Raw genomic sequence first — 27,797 nt, forward strand, 5'->3', positions numbered from 1 at the left:
TTACATTCAGATTAGTGCACTTATCATCCACTCTCATAACCCATGTAACCACTTGTTATTTCTACAGTTATTACACATTCACTTGTGTGATACTTTGATTAAAGTTATCTGCCCTCCTGAGATACTGAATTCCTTAATACTGTGTATGGTTTTGATTTCTGCCATCCCCACAAGGTGTGTGTGCATTAATATTCATTTCGTGTTGAAATGGTTTTACTGTCTTATGATCCTCCATGCTGCCCATATAGGGGCTTTAACAAAAGCACTGCACACATTTCTCCAGACATTTGGAGTGAGGTTAGGGCAGTGTGTGTCTTACATACATCTTTGGAAGGCATTTTAGGTTAATGAGGTGAATGTTGAATGGTTCCACATTGAATTGAATCCCACTGAATGGTGTGTGGGATTCCAACAGTCAGAAGGGCACACGAAGGCAGACATCATGGGTCATTGTCCAAAAGCAGTGACACATGAAGAACTGTTGGAAGGGCTAGAAGAGACACTGGGCAATGTCCATTCACTAACATGTTAAAGATCTGCACCGAGCCAAAAACCAGATGTGGGGCAGAGGTTAAAATGGCCAGAAAGAAGGTAACTGTCCAAAAGCTGATTCTGGAAGCACAGGTATTCCAGAGGCAGCTCTGATTCCAAAGCTGGCATCCACAGAATGGAAGTTGTCGGAAAGAGTTAAAGTGTACTATCTTGCTCCAATTAGTTGCAGACATGTTCATTCCTCTTGTCATGATGGAATCATTATTGTTCTTTCCTCCTTGACATTTTTCACCAACAATGGAAAACACTATGCATTCTGTTGTTTGGGGCTTTCTTTTGATGACAGCTCTGAGGATTCATCTTCTGCATGTTGGGTACAACTCGTTTGTGATTCTCAGTTCTCAGTCCCAAGGTCTGGCTTCCTCTTTTGCTTTGGAAAGAAATTGTCTCCAACCCCTGATGCTTTTACCAGGATAACAGTGGAAGAGTGGAGAACACAGAAATCTCAACACACCTTTGCTTTTGGTAGCTTGCAGTTAAATAACTAGCCTGTTTTCTTCCTCTGTAAAATGTCCAGGCGTAGTAAAATCTTTAGTATTATATACAGGGTCTAGCTAACAGCTTACCAGTCAAGCAGGCATGAAAGGGAAATGTCTCTGAGGGAAAACAATGAACAACTAAGCACCAGGATCTAGCACATCTCTCGGTTTGCTCAGAGGTGGGTGAATGTCTGCTCTTTAGCCCAGTCCTGTACATCTGCTCGGCCAAAGATGAGGTAGAAAACCAGGCCCGATATGTTAACAGCAGCTGAAAGCAAGAAGACATTTCTCCAACCAAACTCTGAATCCTGGAGGCAGAAAATTACAAGTTATTAACTGTCACCCAGTTCTTGTCCCTCTTGGTTCAGAAAGGCTTTGGCTCTGTGTCCTACTGCTCCCTCCTCGACCTCCACTCTGGCTTCCATGGGCTTCCCAGTTGGTCCTGGAATACTCAGGTACATTTCTGCCATGAGGCCACAGCACGGCATTTCCTTGGCTGGAACACTCCTCCCCCAGATATCTATTTGTCTCACACTTCCACTTCCTTTCAGTCCTTGCTTAAATATTCCTTTTCAAGCAAGTGGTTACGGTGAGTACTTCCTTGACCATTGTGATTAAAATAGAAATTACACCCCTTGTGCGCTATTTGCTATTCTCCTGTTACCTTCAATATGTCATATGTTTTATTTTCATAGATTTCTTTCAGTTTCTTTTCTACAATATAGGTTTCACAAGGGAAGGAATTGTGTTTCATTCACTTAAATAGCACATGGCACATACTAATGTTTAATACTTATTTATTTATTGAATGAATGAATGAATGAATAAGTCAATGAATGTCAGGAGAAACAAGAGCAGTTTGAGGATTTCCATTTTAAACAACCATTTCCTGACAGCTTGTTAGTCAGTGCCTGGGAGGGAACTGAAGCTTCAAAAAAGATAAGTGCCTTGATTTCATAAAGAATACTCTTTCTTTGTTATTCTTCATTTATTTTTCTGATTTACTGGTGCAAAACCACAGGAAAGTCATTCTTTAACTTTCCTGTGGTTTTTCACTGTAGGTAAATGGTATATGGCAGTGTTTTTCACCAGTAAATGAAGTATATGGCAGAAAAGAAGAATGCCACATACTTCTCTATTCATGTAAAGTTTATACCAGTAAGATTCTTAGGAAACTTAAGAGTCTTAAGTTTCTTTAATCTTTAGTCATCATGTAAACTAGTTTATTTTTTACTACTTTAAATGCATCTTGTAGGATACAAGGCAAATGTGAAAACACCATGCCTCTATAGGTTTCTCTTATGAATATTCATCAGAACATTTGACCTCACCTGACTGATGAAAAATCCAGCAGCAGTGGGAGAGATGGCTCCAGCTATGTGTGCAAAGACTTGTAATAGTCCTTTGAGAAAGCCAGTGTACCTGAGAGAGAGAGATCGTACTCTATTATACCCAAGTATACCTACATTTGAAAGTCTCAATACCTGAGAGAAGGAGGGAAACATTCCCGTGCAAACAAAGGGTTAATCTCAGCTGGTCTGTTGCAACTCTGTGCTTATCTGTGGGGATGGCTGGAATTGTGTAAGCCTTGGTGAAACCTGAATGAAATGTACTGACTAAAGATTAGTATAATCCTGTGCTAGGGATTGGTACTCCCAAGCGGGTAACCTCTATTAACTTGTCAACATTGTTTATGCAAGATGGTCAGATTGATGGTCTGCACCTGGTTTGTAAGGTTTTTGTTGTTGTTGCTTTGGCTTCTGCTGTTGAGTCTGATCTTGTAACTTTTATACCCTCCGTGGGTATAAAAGACCCCTCAGCAGATGAGAGATTGGCTCCTCTGAGACAAAGGCATCTCTCACATTTCTTGGTGGTTCATTATCTGAAGATAAAGGATGTCCTGTTGACTGGGACAGGACCCTGGGAGCTATGTTTGTAAGTCTCAGTCAACTCTGTATTTACTGTATCAGAGACAGATATTTCTCCTGCAGTCCTGTGTCCTTTGCCTTTATTAAAGATTTTCATGAGCATACCCTATAGAATCTCAAGAATTCTTTCAGTGATTCCACCTTAGGCAACTGCTGCATTCCTCAACAGAGGGAGATTTGTGTGAGTCTCCCTCAGTTGACTCTGAGCTTGGCCACTGCCTCCTCTTGTTCATGCCCAGAAAAACTAAGTTCACAATGGTTGACCAGCTTTGAGTCTCTTCTAGGAATTATTTAGATGTAGGGTGTAGAGCCGGTGCTGACATTTCCTGCAACCTGTTGCACCTGCCACATTTTACTTTCACATCGGAGTATATTTAGGGCTGCTAGACTCGAACTGAGTTTCTGAGAGGATGAGGAAAAAGAGGTCCCTACCGAGGGGCAATATCCAAGAAGTTAACAAGGGCTCCTGATTCACAGAAGCTGCTGATGGCAGAAGACAGCACCAAGAAGGTCATGGTCATGCTGTGGCTGGATCTGACCCAGGGCAGGGACACGAGGATCACAGATGGGAAGAGAACCCCTGGGGTAGGAGGACAAACACAGAATAAACTGGAGGCTGCTCTGAGCTTCCCACATTCACCCCTGTGTCCAGCCTCACCCTTACCAATGGCAGTGAAGAGTTTCCTGATGGTGATGAGTCTGAGGATTTTTCTGGAGAGAAGAAAGTCTGCCAATAGACCTCCAAGGATAATGCAGATACATCCAACAACAAACGGCAAGGCAGACAGGATCCCACTCTGAGGACCAGAGACTAGGTCAGGTACATGCGCCCTTACCACCCACACCATGACACAGACAACCTTGGACAGATTGTCCACATTTGCGGCTTTTCTTTATATACACATCACTTTTAATACAAATTCCATGTTACCGTAATGAGCCAATATAGTTTTAGTATGTATATGTTCATAGCTCTGCTTGCAAAAAAAAAAATAAATAAAATAAACAAGAACTAATGCTCTCTTTATATATAAAAATCACATGGAAATAAATATTTAAAAGACCAAAATCCAGTAGAAAAATAGGCAAAGGATAATAACAGACAATTTACAGAAAAAAAGAAAAAATAAGTGGCTCCTAAACATGTTAAAAGGTATCCAACTTTGCTCATAATGAAAGAAAACAAAATAAAACTATGGTGAGACACTATTTTTCATGGATCAAATTGGCAAAAAACACCTTTTTTTTTTTTTTTTGGCATGCTCTGTTGCTAACACTGGAGAATCAGGTTCTCACAAATATTACTGGTGCTCTATTGAGGTTAATTTGACAACAAATATAAAAGTTTATAGTGCATTTACCCTTTGACTCAATAATCTCATATGCAGAAATTTATTCCACAGAGAGTTGCACAAAGATGTAACAAATGAACAAGATTTTCACTGCAACATTGCTCAAAGATGGGAAACAATCCAAATACTGCTCAGCAAGGTTCTCATGTACTGATATGAAGATTTCCATGACATATTAAGTGGCAAAAACCTAGTGTATAAGCATAGTGGCATATTACAGAGTACAGAGTATACTGTTTTGTATTTAAAAAGTTGGGAAAATAAGAATATATATTCGTGTATGCTTGCATTCTCATAAAGAAACAAGAAAAGAATATATATAGGAAATTTAGGCCAGCCATGGTGGCTCACACCCATAATCCCGGCACTTTGGGAGACTGTAGTGGGAGGATCACTTGAGCTCAGGAGTTCAAGACCAGCCTGGCCAATATAACAAGACCTCATCTCCACAAAAAGTTAGCCAGGCATGGTGGTACACGTCTGTGGTCCCAGCTACTCGGGAGGTTGAGGTAGGAGGATTGCTTGAGCCTGGGAGGTCAAAGCTTTAGTGAGCCATGATTGAACCACTGCACTCCAGCCTGGGCAACACAGTGAGACATTGTGTCAAAAGAAAAAAGAAAGAAAACGAAAAAAGAAATTTAAAGAATGATCATTGGAATGGTCTGGGAGGACAGGGCAGATTAGGAAAAGCAATGAGTAATGAAAGAAAGATTTTTCACTCTTTTTTTTTTTAGATGGAGTTTTGCTCTTGTTGCCCAGACTGGAGGGCAATGTCACAATCTCGGCTCACTGCAACCTCCGCCTCCCAGCTCAAGCGATTCTCATGCCTCAGCCTCCTAAGTGGCTGGGACTACAGGCACCCGCCACCACGGCTGTCTAATTATTGTATTTTCAGTAGAGACAGGGGGTTCACCATGTTGGCCAGCCTGGTCTCGAACACCTGACCTCAGATGATCCACCTGCCTCGGCCTCCCAAAGTGCTGGGATTACAGACATGAGCCACCACGCGTGACCCACTCTATGTTTCAATATAGTTTTTAAAATGTTGAACCTTCTTGTTATCAATTAAACTTGTAAATTAAAATTCGATTGAATAAAATGCAATGAAAAGGAGACTCCTCTGTTGTATATAATCCAAACAATGGAAAGGATTCAGCTCTCACCTGGTTCAAGTAGTTCATTTTACAGATGAGTAAGCCAAGGCTGTCAAGGTTACGTTACTTAGTGAGAAAATACCCTGAGGGCAATGAGAATCCAGGTCTCTTAACTTTTTAGCCTGGAAAGCTCTGCTTTCTGGTCACAACTTGTCTTTCCATTCATTCTCCCATCTTCCTCTTCCTCAGCCTTGGCCTCTGAGGGTCAAGCCCACCAAGCCTCACACCAGAAACAAATCATTCCCAACAGCCATTCCCAACAGCCAGCCTCAGGAAGTCTATTGCTTAGCACTGGCCTCTTGCTTATCTGGTCCCCTGATCCCCTGGATTAAGGTTCTGGTTTAATTTCTGGCCCTCCTCCTCTTTGAAAAGACCCAGAGCCACTCCCTCCTGGGGCTTTCTAATCTCAGTGCCTGCAGCCTGCTTGCATGCAGATGCTGACTACTACTAAGAAGATCAGCTCTCTTTTGGCTACTTAGCACATTTTCACCAGAGGAACCCAATCAATATGAGAAAGCTTCTTCCTGAGTACAGAGAGTACAAGAGTAACGCTGGCTTTGTGAACTGTCACTAACAGGTTATGAAATCTGATACACTCTTAGCCACTTTTAAGACATCCATCTAGCAGGAATTGAAAGGCTCCTGTCAGCCATTCAGAGCATCTGTTTCTTCTGTGAAAATTCAGAGAGCTGTACACATATATGCACTTTTCTTTCTATGTGTTGTACTTGAATGAAAATGATTTTTTTATTATTATTATACTTTAAGTTCTAGGGTACATGTGCATAACGTGCAGGTTTGTTACATATGTATACTTGTGCCATGTTGCTGTGCTGCACCCATCAACTTGTCAGCACCCATCAACTCGTCATTTACATCAGGTATAACTCCCAATGCAATCTCTCCCCCCTCCCCCCACCCCCCTCCCCATGATAGGCCCCGGTGTGTGATGTTCCCCTTCCCGAGGACAGAAAACCAAACACCGCATGTTCTCACTCATAGGTGGGAACTGAACAATGAAAATGATTTTTTAAAACAAACATTACTCCACAAATGTCTATGGTAAGTCTTTTTTGGGACTTTATGTCCTATTAATATCTTATTTTCAGCATATGTTGTTTATGTTTCTCTGTCACAATTTTCTCAGAGGCAGAATTTGTTTTGCTAATTTTTATTATTTATGCTACCAGCAGAGCATCTTGTTTGCAAATTTTGATTGGATTGAGTATAAAAATTTTGCACAGGGCCCTTAAAATATGATAGTATATGAAAATCAAACTGACCTAGAACCATAAGTATCATCCTGCTGCAGTAAGTAGTGAACCACATTGAGATCAATCAGAATCCAAATTAACTAGACTCCATTTCCTACATGGAGGTCCTGGTCCTAATCCCCCGATTTTGTGACCATAGGAGAGACACAGGATTATATATGAGCTCCCTATATTTAAGCATTTAAACAGAAGATCAGAATGAGCTTTCTCTATACTTACATCTCTGAGGTTGGCTTGAAGTACCGAGCTGATGTACGTTGGTGTGTATGCCATAATTGTATAAAAAAGCCAGTATTCACAGAAATAAGAGATTAAAATGGCCCAGAGTGGTAAGGATTTGATCATAGCCCTAATGGGAAGAGACCAGCCTGGTGAACAGTCCTAGAAGAAAGCACACAGCAATGTCCCCTCCATCAGAAGGCAGCTCTCTCTATCGCACTCTGCATCTCTGAGACATCTAGAGGGACATACAGAAATGTCAGAGGAATTTCTCAATGTACCTGCTGAGCCAATGAACACACGATGTATCTCTTCTCAGCAGCACTGATAAAGGGATGATTCACAGGATCATCATAAATGAGAGGAAACCAGAGAAGACAACAGGCACAGCCAATTCCTCCTAGGAAAAGAGGATCCAGTTAGCACTGGATGGATGGAAGTACTTCTTTCAGTTTGACTCTAAGATGATTCCTGTGGTTGGCAGAGTGACTAGCCTCAGTACTCCACTCTTCCTGGCATCTATCCCTTGCATGGCCCTATCACAGGGGGAGGGTACTTCCTCACCACTTGACTTTGGCCTTGGCCATACAACTTGCTTTTGCCAATGGCATGGAGGAGTTTCAAGTCTAGGCATTAAAAAACATTTCTTTTTAAACTTATCCTCTTGGGTCTTGTGCACTGCTATTGGAAGACTATGCTCCAGCTCATCCTTTGACCAAGGCAGATGACAGACACAGACAGTGGAGCCACCCAGCTGTCCCACAAAGAACCACAGGAATAAATGATTATTGTTTTAAACCACTGAGTTTTGGGAGGTTTTGAAACACACTATTATTAAAGCTATAGCACACTTACAAGTTAGTAGCGTGTTTGCCCCACGTGCTTGAAAATGCCCTCACCATTCACATACCAGTCGGCATCCCTCCTGCTAGTCATGCTTTGCAGAGTTCCTTTCATCATTAAACCTTTCCGTATCTATCTCTTATCTTCCTCAAAGCACATATGAGTGAGAAGCAGTACACTATTATGTGGAATTAATTACCCAGTTTCTAGACATGAAATGAAATTAATCCTCAGCAAAGACATTTTTCTGATATATACATTATTACAGAGTGGGGGATTTAACATTATCAGTATTGAGTGGAAATATGGCCCATCTTCAAATTCCCTTTTTAGAATCTTAAGAAATCTTATGAGCTCTCTTTGTTTGGCTAGCATGTCATTTACAAATTCCTTCACAAATATCATACAGCAGCCACTATACACCAGGCATTTTGCTACATTTTAAGAATATAAAATGACAAAGACACAATTTTGCCATCAGGGAACTTAATCAAGTGGGGAGGGATAGATATGAAAATTAGCAATGTTGCACATTGGGGTTGGAGGATGTTAATATTTATTCAACAAATATTGAGTGAGTTTCTATTGTGTATATGCTCCTTACTGTTTCTCGAAACCATAAGCACAGTAAGATTTTCTCGTTGTTTGAATAATTTTTGTAATCTGCCCTTTGAATGTTTTCATGATAAAAACTTTGAAGGTTGGTGTGCTGTGGAATCATTACATATTTTTTTTGATGAATATATTGACCTGATTTTACAGAAACCCTTGATCTAAGAGGCCCGCCCGCTAATGAACACACTAGTGGGACTATAAGGAATTACCATAAACAATTTAGGGGTGGGATTTTGGAGAATGTTTCAAATATTGAACAAACTTTAGCTGACAGCAGCTAAGCGGATTCCAACCACAGTTCCACGAAGGTAAAACTGTAACGTAGTAAAATACTGCCTCTGGAACTTTCCATGTGTCTTTGGAACCTTTCTGTAGCATCTCTCTGTATATTATGTCTGCTTCTGAACCTTACATAATCTGCTCTGTCCTACAGGCTCCACTGGTTGATTCTTACTCTAATTAGCATTTTACCTATGATTAGGTCACAGTCACACAACTTTCTGGCTATGATACTAGGTTGGTGCACCCAAGTAATTGTGGTTTTTGCCATAATAATAGCTGGAGAAATTTTAAAGAATATATTAAATTAAAAAGCATGACTAAAATGTAGTCTGACTAAAATAACATTTTCTTTTTTGTTGTTTCTTTTTTTTCTTTTTTTGTCTCTTGAGACAGGGTCTCACTCTGTCACACAGGTTGGAGTGTAGTAGCATGATCTCGACTCACTGCAACCTCCACCTCCTGGGTTCAAGCGATTCTCCCACCTCAGCCTCCTGAGTAGCTGGGATTACAGGCATGCAGCATCATGCTCTGCTAATTTTGGTATTTTTAGTAGAGATGGGGTTTAACCATGTTGGCCAGGCTGGTCTCAAACTCCTGGCCTCATGTGATCCACCTGCCTCAGCCTCCCACAGTGCTAGGATTACAGGCATGAGCCACCACGCCTAGCCTAAGATAACATTTTCAACATCTTTTTTTTGTTGTTTTTTATTGAGACAGAGTCTCGCTCTGTCGCCCAGGCTGGAGTGCAGTGGCGAGATCTGGGCTCACTGCAAGCTCCGCCTCCTGGGTTCATGCCATTCTCCTGCCTCAGCCTCCTGAGTAGTTGGGACTACAGGCGACCGCCACCTCGCCCGGCTAGTTTTTTGTATTTTTTTTTTTAGTAGAGACGGGGTTTCACCGGGTTAGCCAGGATGGTCTCGATCTCCTGACCTCGTGATCCGCCCGTCTCGGCCTCCCAAAGTGCTGGGATTACAGGCTTGAGCCACCGTGCCCGACCAGATTTCAACATCTTATGAAATAATTTGCTCTGAATTCCTTTAGGTTAAATTTAGAAGCAGTAAGGAATGTTATGATGCCTCTTACGTCATAAGATTGTTCTACCTACACACTCAAGGCTGCTGAAACTTAAATGTTAAACACAGTTGACTCTGAACACTACCAGCTTTAGCTATGTAAATATCCATATCTATTAGGATTTGGTTAACCATAGACAAATTGAATCACAGAATTCTCTGTCATAAAAATTTGAGATTTGAAAAGCAAACTCACCAAAGATATAGAAGACATAAGGCCATCCTATGGTCTGGCAAAGAAGACCACCAACGAGTAGAACGATGAAGGACCCCAGCATTGACCCTGAACAGAAAAAGCGAGGACGTTCTGGGTGAGAGGACCCATCTTGGGGCTCTATGTGCTTTCTACAATGCTGAGTTGCACAGCGAGGGAAGGTATGAGTTTCAAGTCAAACTATCTAGGTTCAAATCCTGCTCCTTCACTTGGTAACTATGTGATCTTGGACAAGTTATTACTCTATTTGTGTCTGAAATTCCATATATGTGAAATGGAAGTAATTATATACAGCTGACTTATAAAACTGCTTTGAGGATAAGATGAAAATATGTGCAAAACACAAGAATGTTTGGCACATAGTAAGCATTCAGGTCATTCAGTTACAATCAAGAAAGGTAGTATGGGGTAATGCTTTAAAGCAAGGACTATGAAGACAGAGTGATTGATATATAAGATCTTGGTTCTATTGACAGGATTTTGCTGAGTTCTCTTGGACAGTGCATTAAAAGTGGGGTTTAGGGTATCAATTACCTGATCCAGCAATGGTGGTGAGTTGACTCCTTTCCAGTGGGGGAGCCCATTTGACCCAAATTGAATATTGACCAGTTAATACCATAACCTGGGGGGAAAAATTCCATTCTTGGAGATCTGAGGTCATTCTGGAATCTATATTCTACTTATACCTGGAAAACATCTTGGTACCTGGGCTATGCCTTGTACAATCCGGAGGACAATGAGCAAGGCCACTCCTGCATTAGCTGCCAGTGGAATGAAGAGGGTCAGGAATGAGGAAATAAACAAGCCAGCACCAACCACATACTTGGCTCCAAATATTCCAGCCACATAGCCACTAGGGATTGGAGCCAAGAATGAGCCATAGTTGAGGGAGCTGAGGATGATTCCCTGGATTTCAGGACTCCAGTCATATGCAGGGGCCTAGATGACAAAGAGAGTTACTGTTTGTCTTTAGTTGAAGAATTGACAGTTTTCATTGTGAGGCCTTGAGAGGCAAAAAAATAATTGGCAGTTATCTTTCTTTTTACATCTCTTCTGTTGCCCCAATATACCAGTATCATGTATTTAAAATATATGCCCAACATACTCTTTCCACTCACCCTGACACAATTAACCAAAAATTAAAATATAAGAGAGCTCGTAAAGAAACAAAGTCTATAAAGAAGAAAGCATCGTAAGCAAGGTAATTAAAAAAATATGTGGAAGGAAGAGAAAGCGGACAAATCTGTGAAATATATTTTGTACAGATTTTCATCATTGTAGGGGAAGAATTTATGTCACCTAAATGGTAAAATTTTTCATTTATTCTAACTTAGCCCCTGGTTACACTCATAGACACTAAGTAGTGACGCAATCCCCTTAGATACTTATTATGTTCTTTATTCCTTTCTTTTCTTTTCTTTTCTTTTCTTTTTTCTTTTTTTAAGACAGAATCTCTTTGTCACCCAGACTGGAGTGCAGTGGCACGATCTCTGCTCACTGCAACTTCCGCCTCCCCAGTTCAATCAATTCTTCTGTCTCAGCCTCCAGAGTAGCTGGGATTACAGGTGCCTACGACCATGCCTAGCTGACTTTCATATTTTTAGTAAGGACGCCTCGGCCTCCCAAAGTGCTGGGATTACAGGTGTGAGCCACCATGCTTGGCCTGATACTTAGGTACTTGTGCCATTCCTGGCACATAGTACATGTTCAGTAAATACTTAGTGGTTAAATGAATCTCACTGTAAGTCTTTAAGTCAAATTATTGTCAAATTATTAAGTCAAATTATTAAGTCAAATAATTATTATTAAGTCTCAAATTATTAAGTCAAAGAAAGAGTCCAGAGTCTCATTAAACTTACCATTGCTTTAAATTCTTTTAGAGTTTCATTCCAGTAGTCCTGGGAGTCAGTGGAGGGCCATTCTGTGGAGGCATTGGGCTGGCTAGGTGGAGCTGTGTTGTTCACCATAGCCGGAATGGCAATGCTCAAGTTCATTTGTTGGGTGTAAATTGAAAAATTACAGAGCTGCAAGATGAGGGCCAGCCCATGTCGGACTGAACAAAAGCCTGAGAGGAGAAGAGCATGCAAAGTCACAATCAGAATGCTTTTCTCCCACTCTCCCTAAGTCTGGAAGAAGGAGAGGATTGGTATCTGTCTGAGATGCAGAAATACAGAGAGAGAGAGAGACATTCCTCTGTAGTTGTGTAGTGGACTTCTGTCCCCTAGGAGGTAATGGGGGAGGTGGCTCCCTCAGAAGCATTTCTCAAACAGAGACTTGAAGAATGTGTGGAGTTGGTCAGAACAAACATTAGGGGAGAGCTTTTCAGGCAGGGCTCTGGGATGAGAAGATTAGAATGGGAATGGGAAGAAACTGATTTAGAGAAAGAATTGGCTGGGAGCAGTGACCGATTGGATATGGACAGTGACAGAAAGGAAATTGCTGGAAATGACTCCCAAGTTCCCTGCTTGGGCAGCTGGGATAGCTGGATGTGCCATTTATAACCAGGAAACATGGAAGATTAGCTTGTCTGGGGCTGGGGAGAGATGAAACTTGAAAAATAGGCGATGGTTAGATCATAGAAGTATTTAAACTTCATCTTAATACTATAATCTATGCTTACACAAAATTTGCTAGTGTTCCATAGGAACTCTGGGGATATCCCTGTGGTTGAGTCCAAACACATTAGTTTGACAACAGCGGGAAGAGTTCATCCACTATCCCTGTAGAGAAATCCCAAAGGTAATGTATGATCACAAGGTTTGAAGATGCCATTTTCTTGGCTCTGAAAGGGAGCAAATGCTCTTGGAATGAACAGCATGGTTTCGTTTTGTGTAGTAATGCTCTTGCTAAGTTCCAGCTCTTACCTTTGGTTCAACTCTGAGAGCATTTAGTTCCCCATTCCCAACCCAGCCAATGCACCATCCATGAAAATCTACATTGGAATTTTGATCAGTCATATTGATATGACAGATTAAATTCAGAAGGATTGCCACATTTATAGTATTGTCTTCTAGTCAAGAAGGGATACCTACCCATGTACTAGTATTGGTCTTTTACTCAGTCCAAGGTGGAATTTTATATATATCACACACAAAATTTCCTCTATATCTCACACAAAATTTCCTCTGTTATTAATATCTTATGGTTTAATATCTTATGGTTTGTTGCAATTAATAGTTATTTTCAGTTAAGGCCTTCACAAATTTTGTAAAGTACTTTTTAATTGTTGTGTAACTGAGCTCTTTTTCCTATCATTTTCATCAGGTTTTTCCCCATTGGGTTTTGATTCAATAAAGAAAGACAAATTATGTACAAATAATGAAAAATGTAGTTGATTATGTTTACTATTTGCAACACTTATTTCATTCTCCTGGGTAATTTAATTCACTGGTATTTTCAAAAAAATGGACAAAACAGGAATGGTAAGAATGGACACCTCAGCTATATTTGCATTTACTGAGACTGCTTCTGACATTACACCATTAGGTATGCTGCTGGTTATTGGTATGACATGTCCTTTAATTATATTAAACTACTCTGTTACTACCTTTAAATATTTTTATGGGAATACATAAGTTTTATAAAATGTATTTTAATCCTGGAATCAGACACCTGCATTCCAATTCCAGCTTGTGTGTTCTGGGACAAGGTACTGAGCTCTCTGTGGCCCCCAAATTTTGCCTGAAAAATGGAATTAATAATAGAGTCTACATCAAGGCACTCTGATAACAACTGAATAAGTTTATGTAAGTTCATTATAATTATAATAGCCTACCACCTTTGTATTATTGGGATGATCTCTTCTTATTCTTAATAGGCTATTACAAAATTTAAAAACATGATGCATTTGGCTAGTGTTTTAGCTAGAATTTTATTTAGTGTGTATAGTTGAGCTTAAAATGTTGTTTATGTATATAGGTGTGTTATTTTTTGCTATAGTAGCTTTATTTTTTTTTTAAGTTATAAGCTTCCATCTCAATCTATGACCTGAAATGTTTTAGGTACATAGCCATTTTTCTTCTTAATAAATTTTTGATTTTAGAACAGTTTTAGATTTATAGAATTATTGAGTTCCTCTATATCTCACACAAAATTTCCTCTGTTATTAGTATTTTACGGTTTAATATCTTATGGTTTGTTGCAATTAATAAACCTACAGTGATATATTATTAACAACTAAAGTCCACAGTTTATTCAGCTATCTTAGTTTTACCTAATGTCCTTTCTGTTCCAGAATCCCATATAGAGAACCGCATTACATTTAGTTGTCATGTCTCCTTGGACTCTTCTTGGGTATGACACTTTCTCAGACTTACCTTGTTTCTAAAATGTATTCTAAATACCTTGTAGTCGAAAATGTCTAAAGACCTTGATAGTTTTGAAACGCACCAGTCAGGTGTTTTGTGGAGCATCCCTTAATTGAAATTTGTCTGATATTTTTCTCATGATTAGACTGGAATTATGTGTTTTTGAGAGGAAGGCCATGGAGGTAAACTGCCATTCTCGTCACATCATATTATGGCCACACACTGTCAACAAGGCTTCTTACTATTGAGTTGATCTTGGTCCCCTGGCTTGAGGTAGTGTTTGTCAGGTTGCTCCACTGTAAAATTACTCTCTTTTTTCTTTTTCTCCTTTTAATGTTTTGTATGAATTAATATGTACAAATGTACTCTGGAAGAAGTCACAAGCACCAGTCACACTTAAGGAGTAAGGAGCTAAGCTCCATTTTCAGAAGATAGAGTGCTATATATAAACTATTTGGAACTCTTCTGCACAGGATAAATAGGCATTTTCTGCTCCTTAAAACTCTCATATAATTTTTCTAGTGAAACTACTAGAATATATTTGTTTGTTTCTGTGTTTTAAAACGAATAACTTTTTGACAAGTTTCTTCATTTCTTAGATGTTTTTTGACATGTATAATTTTTTTCTTTATTCAGATTTATAAATTAGAAACACAAAATGTATAATTCCTAGAAATCATAATTTCTACAGTTATAATTAAATTATATTTAAAATATTAAATTTTAATAAGTAAATTATGATTATGTAATTAAAGTTTTTATAATTATAAATTTTAATTCCTAGAAAATCATTTACTTATGTACTTTCCCTATAATTAGCTTTTATACATTTTCGATGCTACTGTCTCCTATTTTCTCATAACTGCTTGTATTTAATATCTCTGCCTGATTAATCTGAGTAGTGGATTGTTTTATTGCATTGAGTGGCATCTTCTTTTATCAAAGAATCAGCTCTTGTATATATTTTTAATCCAATTTTTTAATGATTTGAGTTCACACTATTTTCTACATTTAAGTTGTCTATTTCATTTTTCTATGTAATTTCCTTAAAGTTGTAGGCTCGGTGAATTGGATGTTTAATTAACTAGTTTTCATTTTTTATTATACAATCTCTGTTTTCTTCCCTTTTTCAAATCTGTCTTCTCCTTGCTGCTGCTAATTCCATTTTAATTCCGCACTGACATTTTTTTCCTCCTTTGTTTCCTTTCTCCTCTATATTAGGGACTTCTTCCATATTCTTCTGTTGATTTACTTCCTACACTCTATGCTTTAGTATTATTATTGTCATTGAGAACTTTAAGAAATTGAAAATGAAAATATTCCTCAATTTCCCCGTAATAATATAAGCACAGCAGTGTGATGTAAAGGATAACAACAGCTGATTTGAATCCAGCTGCTACCTCTTTATGCCTGGATGATTAAGATATGTTACTTCATCCCTCTGTGCCTGAGCAGGCTCCTACAAAATGGGGATGATGCTAGTAGCACTTTCCCTGAAGGATTGTTGTGAGAATTCAATGAATTAATACATACAAACTGCTTAAAACAGGGTCTAACATACGGCCTGCGCTCATTATGTGACAGCTATTATAATGAACTGTGCTCTTTCATAAGTGTACCTGTTGATTTCTCTTCTATCTAACACATGCCTTACCTTATTCTTTCTACGTAAATATGCAAACATATTTACGTAGGTTCCTTGTAGTCCACCCCTACAGCCTTGGACTATAAAAGCCAGTCGTGTGCGATTTTGTTCTCACATTTTGAAACCCCTGCACAGGGCCATCCATGCTGGTTTGAGGCCCAGCTATGATGCGGTGGTGTATGTGGGTGGGCTGGTGGCAGCAGGTGGGGAGGAGGAGGTAGGAAATTCCTTCACCAATTCAAGGGAAGCTAACTACTGTACCATTTTAATTCTGCAATAACATTATATAATTTGAGAGAACGTCTTCCAAATTTCCAAGTTGATTTTTGCAATCATTCATATTTTCCTCTGCTTTGTAGCACTGGCCCCTAATGCTAAATTGCAGATCAGAAAGGCCAGTGAAGCGTGAGGGGAAAGCTGCAGAACGTGGGCCCATGCACGCTTCACCCAGCACATCCCAGCACTGTAGACCCTTGAGGGGCTCATGGGGTCTGTGGTCTGCCCAGCTTCTGGACACTGCCACTCCAAGCTGGGCAGCACGAGCTGAAGCTCCACAGCATCCTCTTTGTTCTTGCTGTAACACTGCACCATGCCTCAAAGATGGGAGTTTTATCAGCTCTTGGCTCCTCTCTCTATTTCTTCCAAAGTGTATTAAATCTGTCTCCAAGACTTGGAGTTTATAGTGTGTGGTAGGAATAATTCCTTAGTTTCAACCTAGATGGACATACTTTCTCAAGTGTCGTGCTTGTTTTACTCATTTCCACGGCTTTCAGAAGGGGGTGCTATTGTAAATGGGCCTTCTGATGGCATTCTTCCCCATGGAGGGGGGCAATATGTCTTCCCTGCAGGCATTTGATATGGAGAAAGGACACTGTCCCTGATATTGTTCTCAGTGCCTTTCCCACCCTTCTGTGGTCTCCACAGTAACAGAGGCACAAATATCTGGAAGCTACAATCCTCAGGATTCCATTCAGATTCCACAAATGAGGACATGCTGGCACAATGTGTCAGGCTGAACTCAGTGAGAAACCACTATGCTCTGGAGGCAGCTGCAGGTTGATAAGCGAGAATCAGTCATGTTAGACATGGGATTTCTGCCTGTGACTTTAGGGGTCCGTCTCAAAAACATCCACTTTGTGATGCACATGGCTGGGATCATTGGCAGTGTAATGTCCCAGATTTTCTGAAAGTAACCAACCTGACTTTTGCTTCCCTAGCCTTCCAACATCTGTGAAATCTTCCAGTCCCCTATATTAATCTTTCTTCTCAGAAATACCTAGATTTGCTTTTGATTTTGTGATATAACTCAGACTGATACAGAAGCTCATGGACCTCTGGGGGAAAGGGGATCAGAAGGTCAAAGTGATGTCTGTCTCCAGCCCGGCCCCAGAAATCCCTAACTGAGCCTGAGAGAGAAAAACTACTGATCTTCCGGCAGAACCTGAAGGCCCAGCTTTTTTCACTCAAGGTTTCTAGGTTATTGGAGCAGTTCCTTCGTGTAACCAGGTGACCAGATAATGGGGGAGGGGGCATTTCTCCACATCCCATGGAACACCTGGATTCAGCTCACTAAGTGTCTTAGAAGCACAGCAAAGACATCAGTAGCTTTTGGGGATGGGAGTACTGGTACCCAGAGAAAGCCCCAGTAGTGCCCTGGGAGTCTGATACAGAAGATCCAGCCATGCCCAGTAAGCATGAGCCAGAGAAGGAGATGAGAGGAAAACTGATGTTGGACACCAACAGACGAAGCAATCAGCAAGGTTTATTCCTAAGCATTTGTGAGAAATACTCGTATACACAACAAAATAACTTGGTAAGGCTTGGAGGAGTAGCTGGGGTTCTGCCTTATTAGGTAGGATGAGACTGCCAAAAAAGGATGAGTGTTAATAGCATGATGCTGTTTGAAACAACAAGCTGGGGTAAAGTTGGTTACAAAGTTGTTGTCCAGTATAGCTATAGCCCAGAGTGGTCACCAGAGGACTGGGTGGCATGGTAGGCCAGATGTTGTAGGAGACTATAGAAGAAACCAGGAAGACCATAGGGGTTCCACTTTAGACAAATTATAGATGAACTTCCCAATGACTGCCAAAAGGTGGGCTGAGGAAGGGACACTATGTGAGTGGTAATAATGAGCTCAAAAATGGCAGAATCAGGATTGCAAACTCAAGCATTATGATTTCTGACCTGTGCTTTTATCCAGTATGCCATACTGTACCTTGGTAAAATTTTACTCACAAGTTCTTCACATTACCAATTTTGAGGGAGAGACAGAATGATAAAATAATTTGGCCAATGGTATAGTCTAGTAGACTCTGAAGTCCTTAGAAACAGATGAGACCTTCAGCCAAGACTACTGGAACAGTATTAATTCTGGGTCCAATGGTGACTAGTTGTAGGATGAGTACTAATATGCAAATTTCCTGATTTCTTCTGTGATGGACGAGATTAGGAGAAATCTCTTTTCTTGAAGATATGCATAATTCTTAACAGACAAAACAGACAAACTGGCTAAAATGTTGAGTATTACAAAGCATTCCATCTTGGTTAGTGTTTTGCCTTTTAAAGGCATTATCTTATGAAATGACTATATCCTTAAAAGAATTAATGGATAACATAGTCATAACTCATTAAGCATTTAGGGTAAAATAAGATGTTCTACCGTTTCCCTTAATGCATATTATGAAAAGCATGATATTTTAATATAGATAAGAGAAAGGAAGAAAGGTGACTTCTATGACATGCTAGAAACAAAAAGCCTATTTTGGGATCGGGGTCAGGTTTGGATTTAACACGAGCAGAGAGAACCAATGGGACATGTCTTGAGCTTAGAATCAGACAAGCCAAGGTTGGTTTCTATATTTCCTACTTAGAACCTGCTCTGATTTTTTTCCTTCATCTCTAAATAATGTCATGATACCTGCCTGTCTTATATACCTTCAAAGTTTCTTGTGAGAAATGAAATAATTATCAATAACTATTTATAGCCATATAGAATTCTTGGCAATTGGTGGTAGTGAGGAAAATGATGTGTATCAACAAAAGATGCCACAGATCTTAGTTTTATTTACTAACACAAGTCAAGGTGCCATAGATCCTAGTTTTATTTACTACCAGATTACTGTGCATGATTTTACCTTTCCTGGAGCATTCCTCTTGAGCCATATTTAAATTGCCATCATTGGAAATGTCCCCCACTGTAGCTTTGACATCTGGTCCAGTAGACATTTTGGTTCTCTCTTCCCAGGGACTGACATTTACTTACTAAAATAAAAAGAATGCAAAAGCAAATACAGAGAGAATCTTAAATGATACCGCCCCAATTCTTTCTAAGAACTAGGAGCAAATGTTGTTCTATAAGAAAAGTGCTAGATTAGGGTTCGTGAAAACTAATTTGTCATCCTGGCTTTATCACTAACCAATTGGTTGGTCTTTGAAAGGTCGCAGTTTACCCTGGGTCTTAGTATCTGTGTCTCACAAGTGAGGAATCTGGCCTGGATTGCCTTCATAAATTGTAATATCCTTTCTAGTTCTGTGTTCCCATGTCTCTACATTGATATTAGTATTAAATGGACATGAAAAGTTGACAACCTTATTTGCAATTTCATCTAGGAGATTCGAGTGGATTAAATTACCTGAAAAACTATTATAACCGCCTATACATATTACATAAAATATAGCAAACACCCTTTTACATAGCTGCAAAGACAGTAAGAGATACATCCATCAAGTTAGATGTCTGCGCTAACTTCAGTGACCATGAGATTGGGGCACAGAAGCATCAATTTCAGTGATGTGGGGGCCTGAGATCTAAGCCCCTGTGGGGATGAAGGATGAAGCCGTAGGCCCATGTCAGGGAGGCGATTATAAGGGAGATTCTAATATACAGTTAGATGCCTCAAAGCGGTTCAAAACTTGGTTAAAGAGGCTCTTCCCCTTTCAACAATAACAGTGACAACCCTCTTTGTCCTGAGTTGTGGTTTGAAAATAAAGTACTTTACCTGAAAACTGTGAAAGTTCGTATCTAGGTTATGGAGAATTGAGGGTTGAAATTCATATTTCCTTCATTGTCTGAGAATTCATCCCCAGCTAAAAAACTGACCAAAGAATCAAGCCCAGTCTGATTCGCTCAAAACAGATTACACAGAATTACTGCACATGAAGCTCTATATATTATGAGCTCAAAATAAAAAATTATAAACACTCAAAGAAATGATCCATCCAAAACAAGTTTTCAGACTCAACGCATAGCAAAATTAAACTACTGAGAACTTCCAAAAATAGAATAAACTGACAAAGACATTACATAAGTATGCTTTAAATAATTGAAGAAATAAAATATGGACCCTAAAACATAAAAAGGTACCAAAAAGAACAGGCAGATTTAAGAAAGATACTACTTGAAATACAAAAATAATTAGGCATTAAAATTTTAAACTAAGTGACTAGACATAGCTAATGAAAGAATTAGCAAAATCAAAGGCAGTGAGCTATGTAAATTATACAGAATAAAGCTCAGTGAGATGATGAGGGATGACAGCAAAGTTAAGAAACTGGAAAATGGAGTGAAAAGGTCCAATGTATGTTGAATAGGACTTCTAGGAGGACAAAATAAAGAGAATTGAGAAAAGGCAATACTTTAGGAAATAACGGATAGGAATTTTTTAGAATAGATGAAACCATAAGATTTCTCAGATTCAGGAATCAAAATGAGTCTCAAGCTAGGGAAATGAAAAGAATCTACACCTAAACATATTTAAGGATACTGCAGGACACAAAAAGAACAAAACTTATTTATAGTAATAGATACCATAAAAGATGACTTGATAATAATAGATACCATAAAAGATCACTTTTAGAAGGGGAGAAATTGATTACAGCATTCTATCAGATATGAAGTAGTATTTGTTCAACTTCTAGCTAATAAAAAAATAAAATACAGTAAATTGGTAAAAAGTAGGAAACTATTGGAACGAATATGAATGTAGATTAAGAACAAACATGGGAAAATGTGCATCACTTCACTATCAAGGACATGGATATTAAAAGAACAAAATCCTATTATTTCTTACCTATTACTTTTCATAAACATTTTAAAAGACTGTTACCACCAAGCTTAGTCAAAAATGTGGGGAAATGAGCTATTATTTCAGGAAGTCAAGCTGCATCTTCTCACTTGTATTGCTGCTTCATGGTGTGTACCAGAGACTAATAGGCACAGCCACACAGAATAGTATGTTTCAGGACACTCCTTAAAGCAATATTTGTAAAAGCAAAGAGTCAAGAGCTAACTAATGATTATTTAATATTTGCATAATTAAATGCAGATATTTTCTGAATACTACACGGTTATCAAAGAATTGGATACATATATAAAAGCATATAAAGATTTAAAAGACAGGTAAACAATCAAGCATCTACAGTTTTCAAGAGACTCACCTAAAACATAAGGATTCACATAAACTTAAGGTAAAGAGGTGGGAATAGATATTCCACGCAAAAGGACACCAAAAGCAAGCAGGAGTAGCTATTCTTATATCAGACAAAACAAACTTATAAGCAACAGCAGTTGAAAAAGATGAAGAGAGACATTATATAACGACAAAAGGACTATTCCAACAGGAAAATACCACAATCCTAAATATATATGCACCTAACACTGGAGCTCTTAAATTTACAAAACAATTACTACTAGATCTAAGAAATGAGATAGACAGCAAGACAATAATAGTTGGGGACTTCAATACTCCACAGACAGCACTAGACAGGTCATCAAGACAGAAAGTCAACAAAGAAACAATGGACTTAAACTATATCCTAGAACAAATAGACTTAACAGATATTTACAGAACACTCTACCCAACAACTGCAGACTATACGTTCTATTCATCAGCACATGGAACATTCTCCAAGACAGACCATATGATAGGCCACAAAACAAGTCTCAACAAATTTAAGGAAATCGAAATTATATCAAGTACTCCCTCAGACCACAGTGGAATAAAATTGGAAATCAACTCCAAAAGGAACTCTCAAAGCTGTGCAAATACGTGGAAATTAAATAACCTGCTCCTGAATGATCATTGGCTCAACAATGAAATCAAGATGAAAATTTAAAAATTATTTGAACTGAACGACAACCATGACACAACCTATCAAAACCTCTGGGATACAGGAAAAGCGGTGCTAAGAGGAAAGTTCACACCATTAAATGCCTTCATCAAAAAGTCTGAAAGAGCACAAATAGACAATCTAAGTTCACACCTCAAGGAACTAGAGAAACAAGAACAAACGAAACCCAAACCCAGCAGAAGAAAAGAAATAACCAAGATCAGAGCAAAACTAAGTGGAAATTGAAACAAACAAACAAAAAAATACAAAAAATAAATGAAACAAAAAGCTGGTTCTTTGAAAAGATAAATAAAATTGCCAGACCACCAGCAACATTAACCAAGGAAAAAAGAGAGAAGATCCAAATAAGCTCAATTTGAAACAAAACGGGAGATATTACAACTGATACCAGAGAAATACAAAATATCATTCAAGACTACTATAAATACCTTTACGCGTGTAAACTAGAAAACCTAGAGGAGACGGATAAATTCCTGGAAACATAAAACCCTCCTAGATTAAACCAGGAAGAAATAGAAACTCTCTGTGCAAAGGAATGGGGAGGGCAGGAATGGCCATGCAGGAGTTGAACTTTGTCTTTGTTGTTTACATGTGTGACAACAATAATGTAATTTGAATTATTACTGTAATTAAAAATAAATTTCAGGGACACAGGTAGGCTGAGATGAAGAAGGTGAGTGTTTTAGAGTCAGTTGCTGGTATTCTCTGTCAGGTATTCATTTTCACTCCAGGAAAGAAATGAGGAGGGCACTGCCCCGTCACTTCAAGTCAAATGATAGGAGCTGCCCGCAAGGGGGTTATTCAGGGAGCTTGACCTATGTCCCTTATGTATGTGTGCTTGTGTGTATGTAAAGGTGAGTGACACATGCCTCAGAATCTAAGGGCATGAGGTGGTGACTCCTGGTCTGAGGCTGCAGAGCACAGCAAAGGTCTACACCACACTGGAGGCTGTGATACATCCCACAGCAGCAGGAGTGAAGATGCACAGGTAGAGACCAGCAGGTCCCTTATGAACCAGATATGGATGACTCAGGAAAAATCCAGTTTACAATCTCTTAAAATGAGAACTGTCTGGAGAGGCCACATGACCCCAAAAGAGAGGACAGACTGTCTGATGCCCAGCACCTGAGAAAGGAACCCTAACTGCTGAGTTAGTGAACACATATCACCCCTGACATGGGAGGACTAGTGGATGCCACCACTGGGGTACAATAAAGGATTCAGCATTGAACATTCATCCAACCCAGAGACCACCAATGCCAAGGCACAAGAGTTCCGGCTAAGAAAGACACTTCCTGCTTCTTGCTTCTAACTCCCTACCCACCAGCCATGGAAAGATCAGAAGCGACAGCTAGCAAGAGGGGTGAGAGTAGTTGCTGACAGAGAAAGGGAACAAGAAGCCAACCAAATGATCCCTTCCCTCCCCAGAACCAAGATGGAGTGGTGGGTGGCGGGGCAGGAGAATGAAGGTTTACTTTTAGATCAAGTTTGGAATTTTCTGGTTTTCATTGGACTGGATCCATTAATTACAAAATGAGATTATTTGAAGACTACAAATAAACAATAAACCCATTACTACTGAAAATGATCAGAGAAGTTACAGCACCAAGCAGATATAAAGTTACAGCACCGAGCAGATGTAAAGGATACGATGAAGTTACAATACCAAGCAGACATAAAGGAATAAAATGTAAAGGGATAAGCAGTAGGTGCTGGTGAAATGAAATCATTTTCCACGTGCTCTCTGTGAAGGACTCTTCTTATTAATATAAAAGAAAATAGACCTGATCCTTTGGTGCTATTGTGTTTAAAGATAAGTGGAAATGTTACATAATGTCACCACTAAAGTTGATAAGTGAGCAACTGACAGAGAAGTTGCCTCAATGATGTCCTTCAAAACCACAGATGTTAGACCATGGAGCCCTCTAGTCTGCACTGGAATTCAAAAACACACTCAAAATTGAATTAAAATCCAAACAAATACTCGTTGGCAAATGGAATAGTTCTAGTAACTCTGAAAAGAAACTTGGTAAAATGAGGGGACTGAATAGTCTGCTGGAAAAATAATTTGCTTAGGATTTATTTTCACACCTCAGGGCAATTAGTTGAATTGAAAAACTCGTATCAGTCACAAGAACTAAAGACATAGCTTTCAGGGTAACATTTTTTTCACAGGCTATACCCATACAGACTCTTCTAGTGTTCCAACATCTAAGAGTTCACTGACCACAAGTTCATTCATTGATTCAGTAAACATTTATTGAATCAATGAATGCAATGTTGTGCTTTCATAGCTCCATCTCCTGCATGACTGAAGGACTTAGTAATCATTAAATTGCCCTCTCCTTGTGCTTATTATAACCAGCAATCAATTGCCAGTTTTTTCAGTAATGGGCAATCATGGTTTTGCTGACGTTAATGAGAGCAGTGGGAACAGACAGCCGAGGGCGAAGGGAGGACAGTGCTGTTGTGGGGCAAGGGATGCAGGCACGGACAGTACACCTGTGAGAAAGTCACATCCCAGGAGGGGCTCATATGAAAAGAAAGAAGTAAGAATGCCACATGGTATGAAAAAACAAGAGTAGCACTGACAGAAACTAGGTCATTAGCATCAGGAGAGGAAGGCAAGCACTCTGCTTAGTCTAACCACTTTACCTAGTGTGGTTGTATGAAATGGTTATATTTGAGCTGAAATGGAAACACTGAGAAGGAGGCAGCACTGAGCAAGAACATGCCAGGCAAAGGAACCAGCAAGTCTGTCACGTTTTTCTAGGCAGAAGGTAGTCCAATGTGGCGATGCAGAGTGAATGAGGAGGTTAATGGTAGGTGATGAGATCAAAGGGGTGGGCAGGGACCAGACCATTTTGGGTCTTATAGGCCGGGTAAGGGGACTGGATTTACTATGGCCACTGTGTGGCACATGGGCTATAAAGGACAAGATTGAAAACCAAGAGACTGAACAAGAAGCTGTTTCTTGACCTGTGCAAGTGTTGATGGTGGATGGGCTAGGCTAGCTGTGGTGAAAAAGACCACATTCAGGACCTGTTTTGGAGATATGCCACTAAGACTTGCTAATGAGGTGTATATGGGAACAAGAGAAAGGGAAGAATCATCAGAGACTTCCAGACTTATGACTTGAGCAAATGAGTGAAAGTGTTGCACTCAAAGTTGGGGAAATGAACAGGGAGGGCAGCAGGTTTCAGAGGAAAAGCAAGAACTTTATTTTGGACATAGGGGTTGAGACTCCTGTTAGACTCAGAAGGGAAGATTGACAGGTGAGTTTTGTGTCTGTGAGTCCATAGCTAAGAACAGAAGGGCCTTGGTAGAAATATAAATTTGTAAGTCATCAGCCTTATCTATGTATTTTGAAACCAGGTAAATGAGGAAAAAAGAGCAAAGAAATGGAGCCAGCCATTCTTGTATCAATTTCTCATCAGTTTTTCTTGTCAAGACTGCTTGTATCCGTTCTTTTTGGATTCATATGCATCCTGTTCCTCTGCTAGTCATCAGTTCACTGTAGAATGAGACTTTTCCTTAAAGTGCTGTGCAGAGCTATTAATAGCTCAAATGTCAGCTTATGTGGTCTCAGCACTGAACATTTTTCCTCCCTATGAGAAACAGCCCATGGCTCTCACTCACAGTTTGCAAATAAAGTCCTCTGCCCTAAACTCTTCATCATTAACCGCTTCCCAAAGCCAGGTTAGATTTCATTTATTTTGCTTTCCCATAAATTCACTGGAACCAAACCAGAACAGTTTGGTTTTGACTGATATTTTAGGCATGATGAAAATCTTCCTCTGTGAGAATTCAGTATTGGCATTTATTGTTGCACTGTGGATTTGATCAATGCTTAAAAAAATTAATATATTTCACAAAAGCAATTCAAATATATCATTTAGTTTTTCTCTCTTCTTCTCTCTCTCTCTTCCTCTCTCTGTCTCTTCCTCTTCCTCTGTCTCTCTGTGTGCCTGTGTGTGTGTGTGTCTGCCTGTCTGTCTCTGTTCAGCTATACTTTTAGAAAATTTCATTCTCTTGAATTTATTCCCTGTAGTTCCATGGCACTTAATGCAACATCTCTTCTCACTTACCAGAATTATCTCAGGACACAGGCATTCTCTTCTCCACTCTCACAGTCTCTGCCCCCAAACAGCAAATTAAGCTGCTCTCTAATGGAAAAAGACCCATTCCCATCATCTCAAAAGCAGAATATTAAGTGTAAAAGTTTGAAAGCTAACTAACCTGAGGGAAGAAGAGTGCAGGATCCTCATTCCTTTCAAATAAATTTCTCTAAGCTCTTTGCAATTGTCTAATTCTGGGAGGTAAATAATTACCCAAAACCTTTAGCCCTTATGTTACCAGCTTGGAGGATTTTATTGGCTCAGTGGTTTAACTTTTAACTTTACATTTTATTGTTTGATTGATAAGCAAATCAAGCTCATTAAATCTTCCTCATGCTTCAAGCCCAGCTGAGGTCACCTATGTCTTCCCTCATCCTTAATCAGAATCAATGTCCCTTCTTATAAGGATCCTGACACCCCACATGCCTCACTGACAGCACTGTCCCCTTCTGGGGTCTCTCAGAGTTATTATAATCTTCATGGAGATGGGGTATATTTGTTCCCTTTGGGTCCCTTTTCCACCATCCTCCTATTTAATAGAACTGAGTTTTCCAAAGAGGAGAGACTTAATACATTTTGGTCGACATGAGTGATTTTTGTGGTTTTCTGATTGTAACTTTTTGCACAAAGGCCAATGAGTTTTCTGTGAAAATTAACTCTGTGATTCTCCTCCCTTTTATGGCAAAACATTTCAGAAGACTCATACATATTTGCATTCTGTTTCCCCACCTCTAGTTTTCTCATGAATCCATCAGCAACAAGACAGCCCTTAGCAAAGCCATCACCAGCCTCTCCGCCAGCAAATCCAGCAGTCACATCCCAGGCCTCATCTGTCAGTGCTTGACAGATTCCATCACTTGTTCCTTCTTGATGCCTTGTTTCATTTGATTCCATCGGATCTGATTTTCCTCGTGTCTCATTGGTTGTTCCTTCTCAATAAGTTTTGCTGAATCCTTACCTTTTCTGTGGTTTCTACTGTTGATGTGCCCAAGACTCTGTCCTTGAATTTCCTCCCTATCTAAACTCACTCCCAAGGAGATCCCAGCCAGTCCCCTTTCCTTTCACACCTGATTCTGACCTCTTCTCTGGGCTTCGACTTCAACTTCATCCGTCTCTCATTGAGTACCCATTAGGTATCACAGTCTTATGATGGCAAGCAGAACTGAATCCCCCTCCAACCCTACTCTTGGCCCAGGATTCCTCATCTTGGTTAATGGCATCACCATTTCCCTGTTAATCTTGCCAAAAAAAATCAGCCTTCATTCTATACTTTCCATTAACATTCATTCCAACAGTATGTTCTATCAGTTCCACCTTCATCTCTTTCCATTATTTTTTATTTCCTCCATTCCTATCACAATCATCTATCACCCGGGTAAATAAAATGATTACTTACCTGGCCCCACTGTTTCAATTCTCTCTCTTTTAATCCATCCCTCATAGCAGGCAGAATATTGGAAATATACATATGCTCATGTTACTTACTGGTATAAAAGTCTTCCAAAGCCTTCCCAGAGAACCTAGGACAAAAGAGAGCAAATTGACCTTCCTCCAATGCTCCAATGCCTTACATCACCTCGGACACACCAACCTTACTGACCTCTGCCCTGTTG

General features: G+C 39.5%; 2 protein-coding genes across 12 annotated transcripts in view; one reads left to right on the plus strand and one right to left on the minus strand.

Moving 5' to 3' along the window:
- The window catches only part of SLC17A1 (solute carrier family 17 member 1), a 62,687-nt gene extending 57,266 nt beyond the window's left edge, over positions 1 to 5,421 (plus strand). For all 3 annotated transcript variants that reach the window (XR_013416799.1, XM_078000889.1, XM_078000886.1), the window contains one exon: positions 5,046 to 5,421. The gene's annotated coding sequence lies outside the window, so the exon portion shown is untranslated. The remainder of the gene's footprint in view (positions 1 to 5,045) is intronic.
- On the minus strand, positions 196 to 27,797 carry SLC17A4 (solute carrier family 17 member 4). Of its 9 annotated transcripts, none has more exons than XM_078000894.1 (12): positions 27,670 to 27,797; positions 19,072 to 19,198; positions 11,845 to 12,050; positions 10,691 to 10,924; positions 10,520 to 10,607; positions 9,968 to 10,054; positions 7,240 to 7,358; positions 6,959 to 7,120; positions 3,624 to 3,756; positions 3,392 to 3,539; positions 2,363 to 2,453; positions 196 to 1,339 (listed from the first exon to the last, which is right to left on the minus strand). In XM_078000894.1, exons 2-12 carry the CDS (start codon positions 19,160 to 19,162, stop codon positions 1,205 to 1,207), a joined length of 1,494 nt encoding a protein of 497 aa, XP_077857020.1. In that variant the 5' UTR covers positions 19,163 to 19,198; positions 27,670 to 27,797; the 3' UTR covers positions 196 to 1,204. The 9 variants fall into 9 exon arrangements, with proteins under 9 accessions (XP_077857020.1, XP_077857019.1, XP_077857021.1 ...); XM_078000893.1 differs by having other exon boundaries at positions 27,581 to 27,720; XM_078000895.1 differs by having other exon boundaries at positions 26,155 to 27,704.

This window comes from Macaca mulatta, chromosome 4 (assembly GCF_049350105.2).
Source record: "Macaca mulatta isolate MMU2019108-1 chromosome 4, T2T-MMU8v2.0, whole genome shotgun sequence".
Taxonomy (NCBI): Eukaryota; Metazoa; Chordata; class Mammalia; order Primates; family Cercopithecidae; genus Macaca; species Macaca mulatta.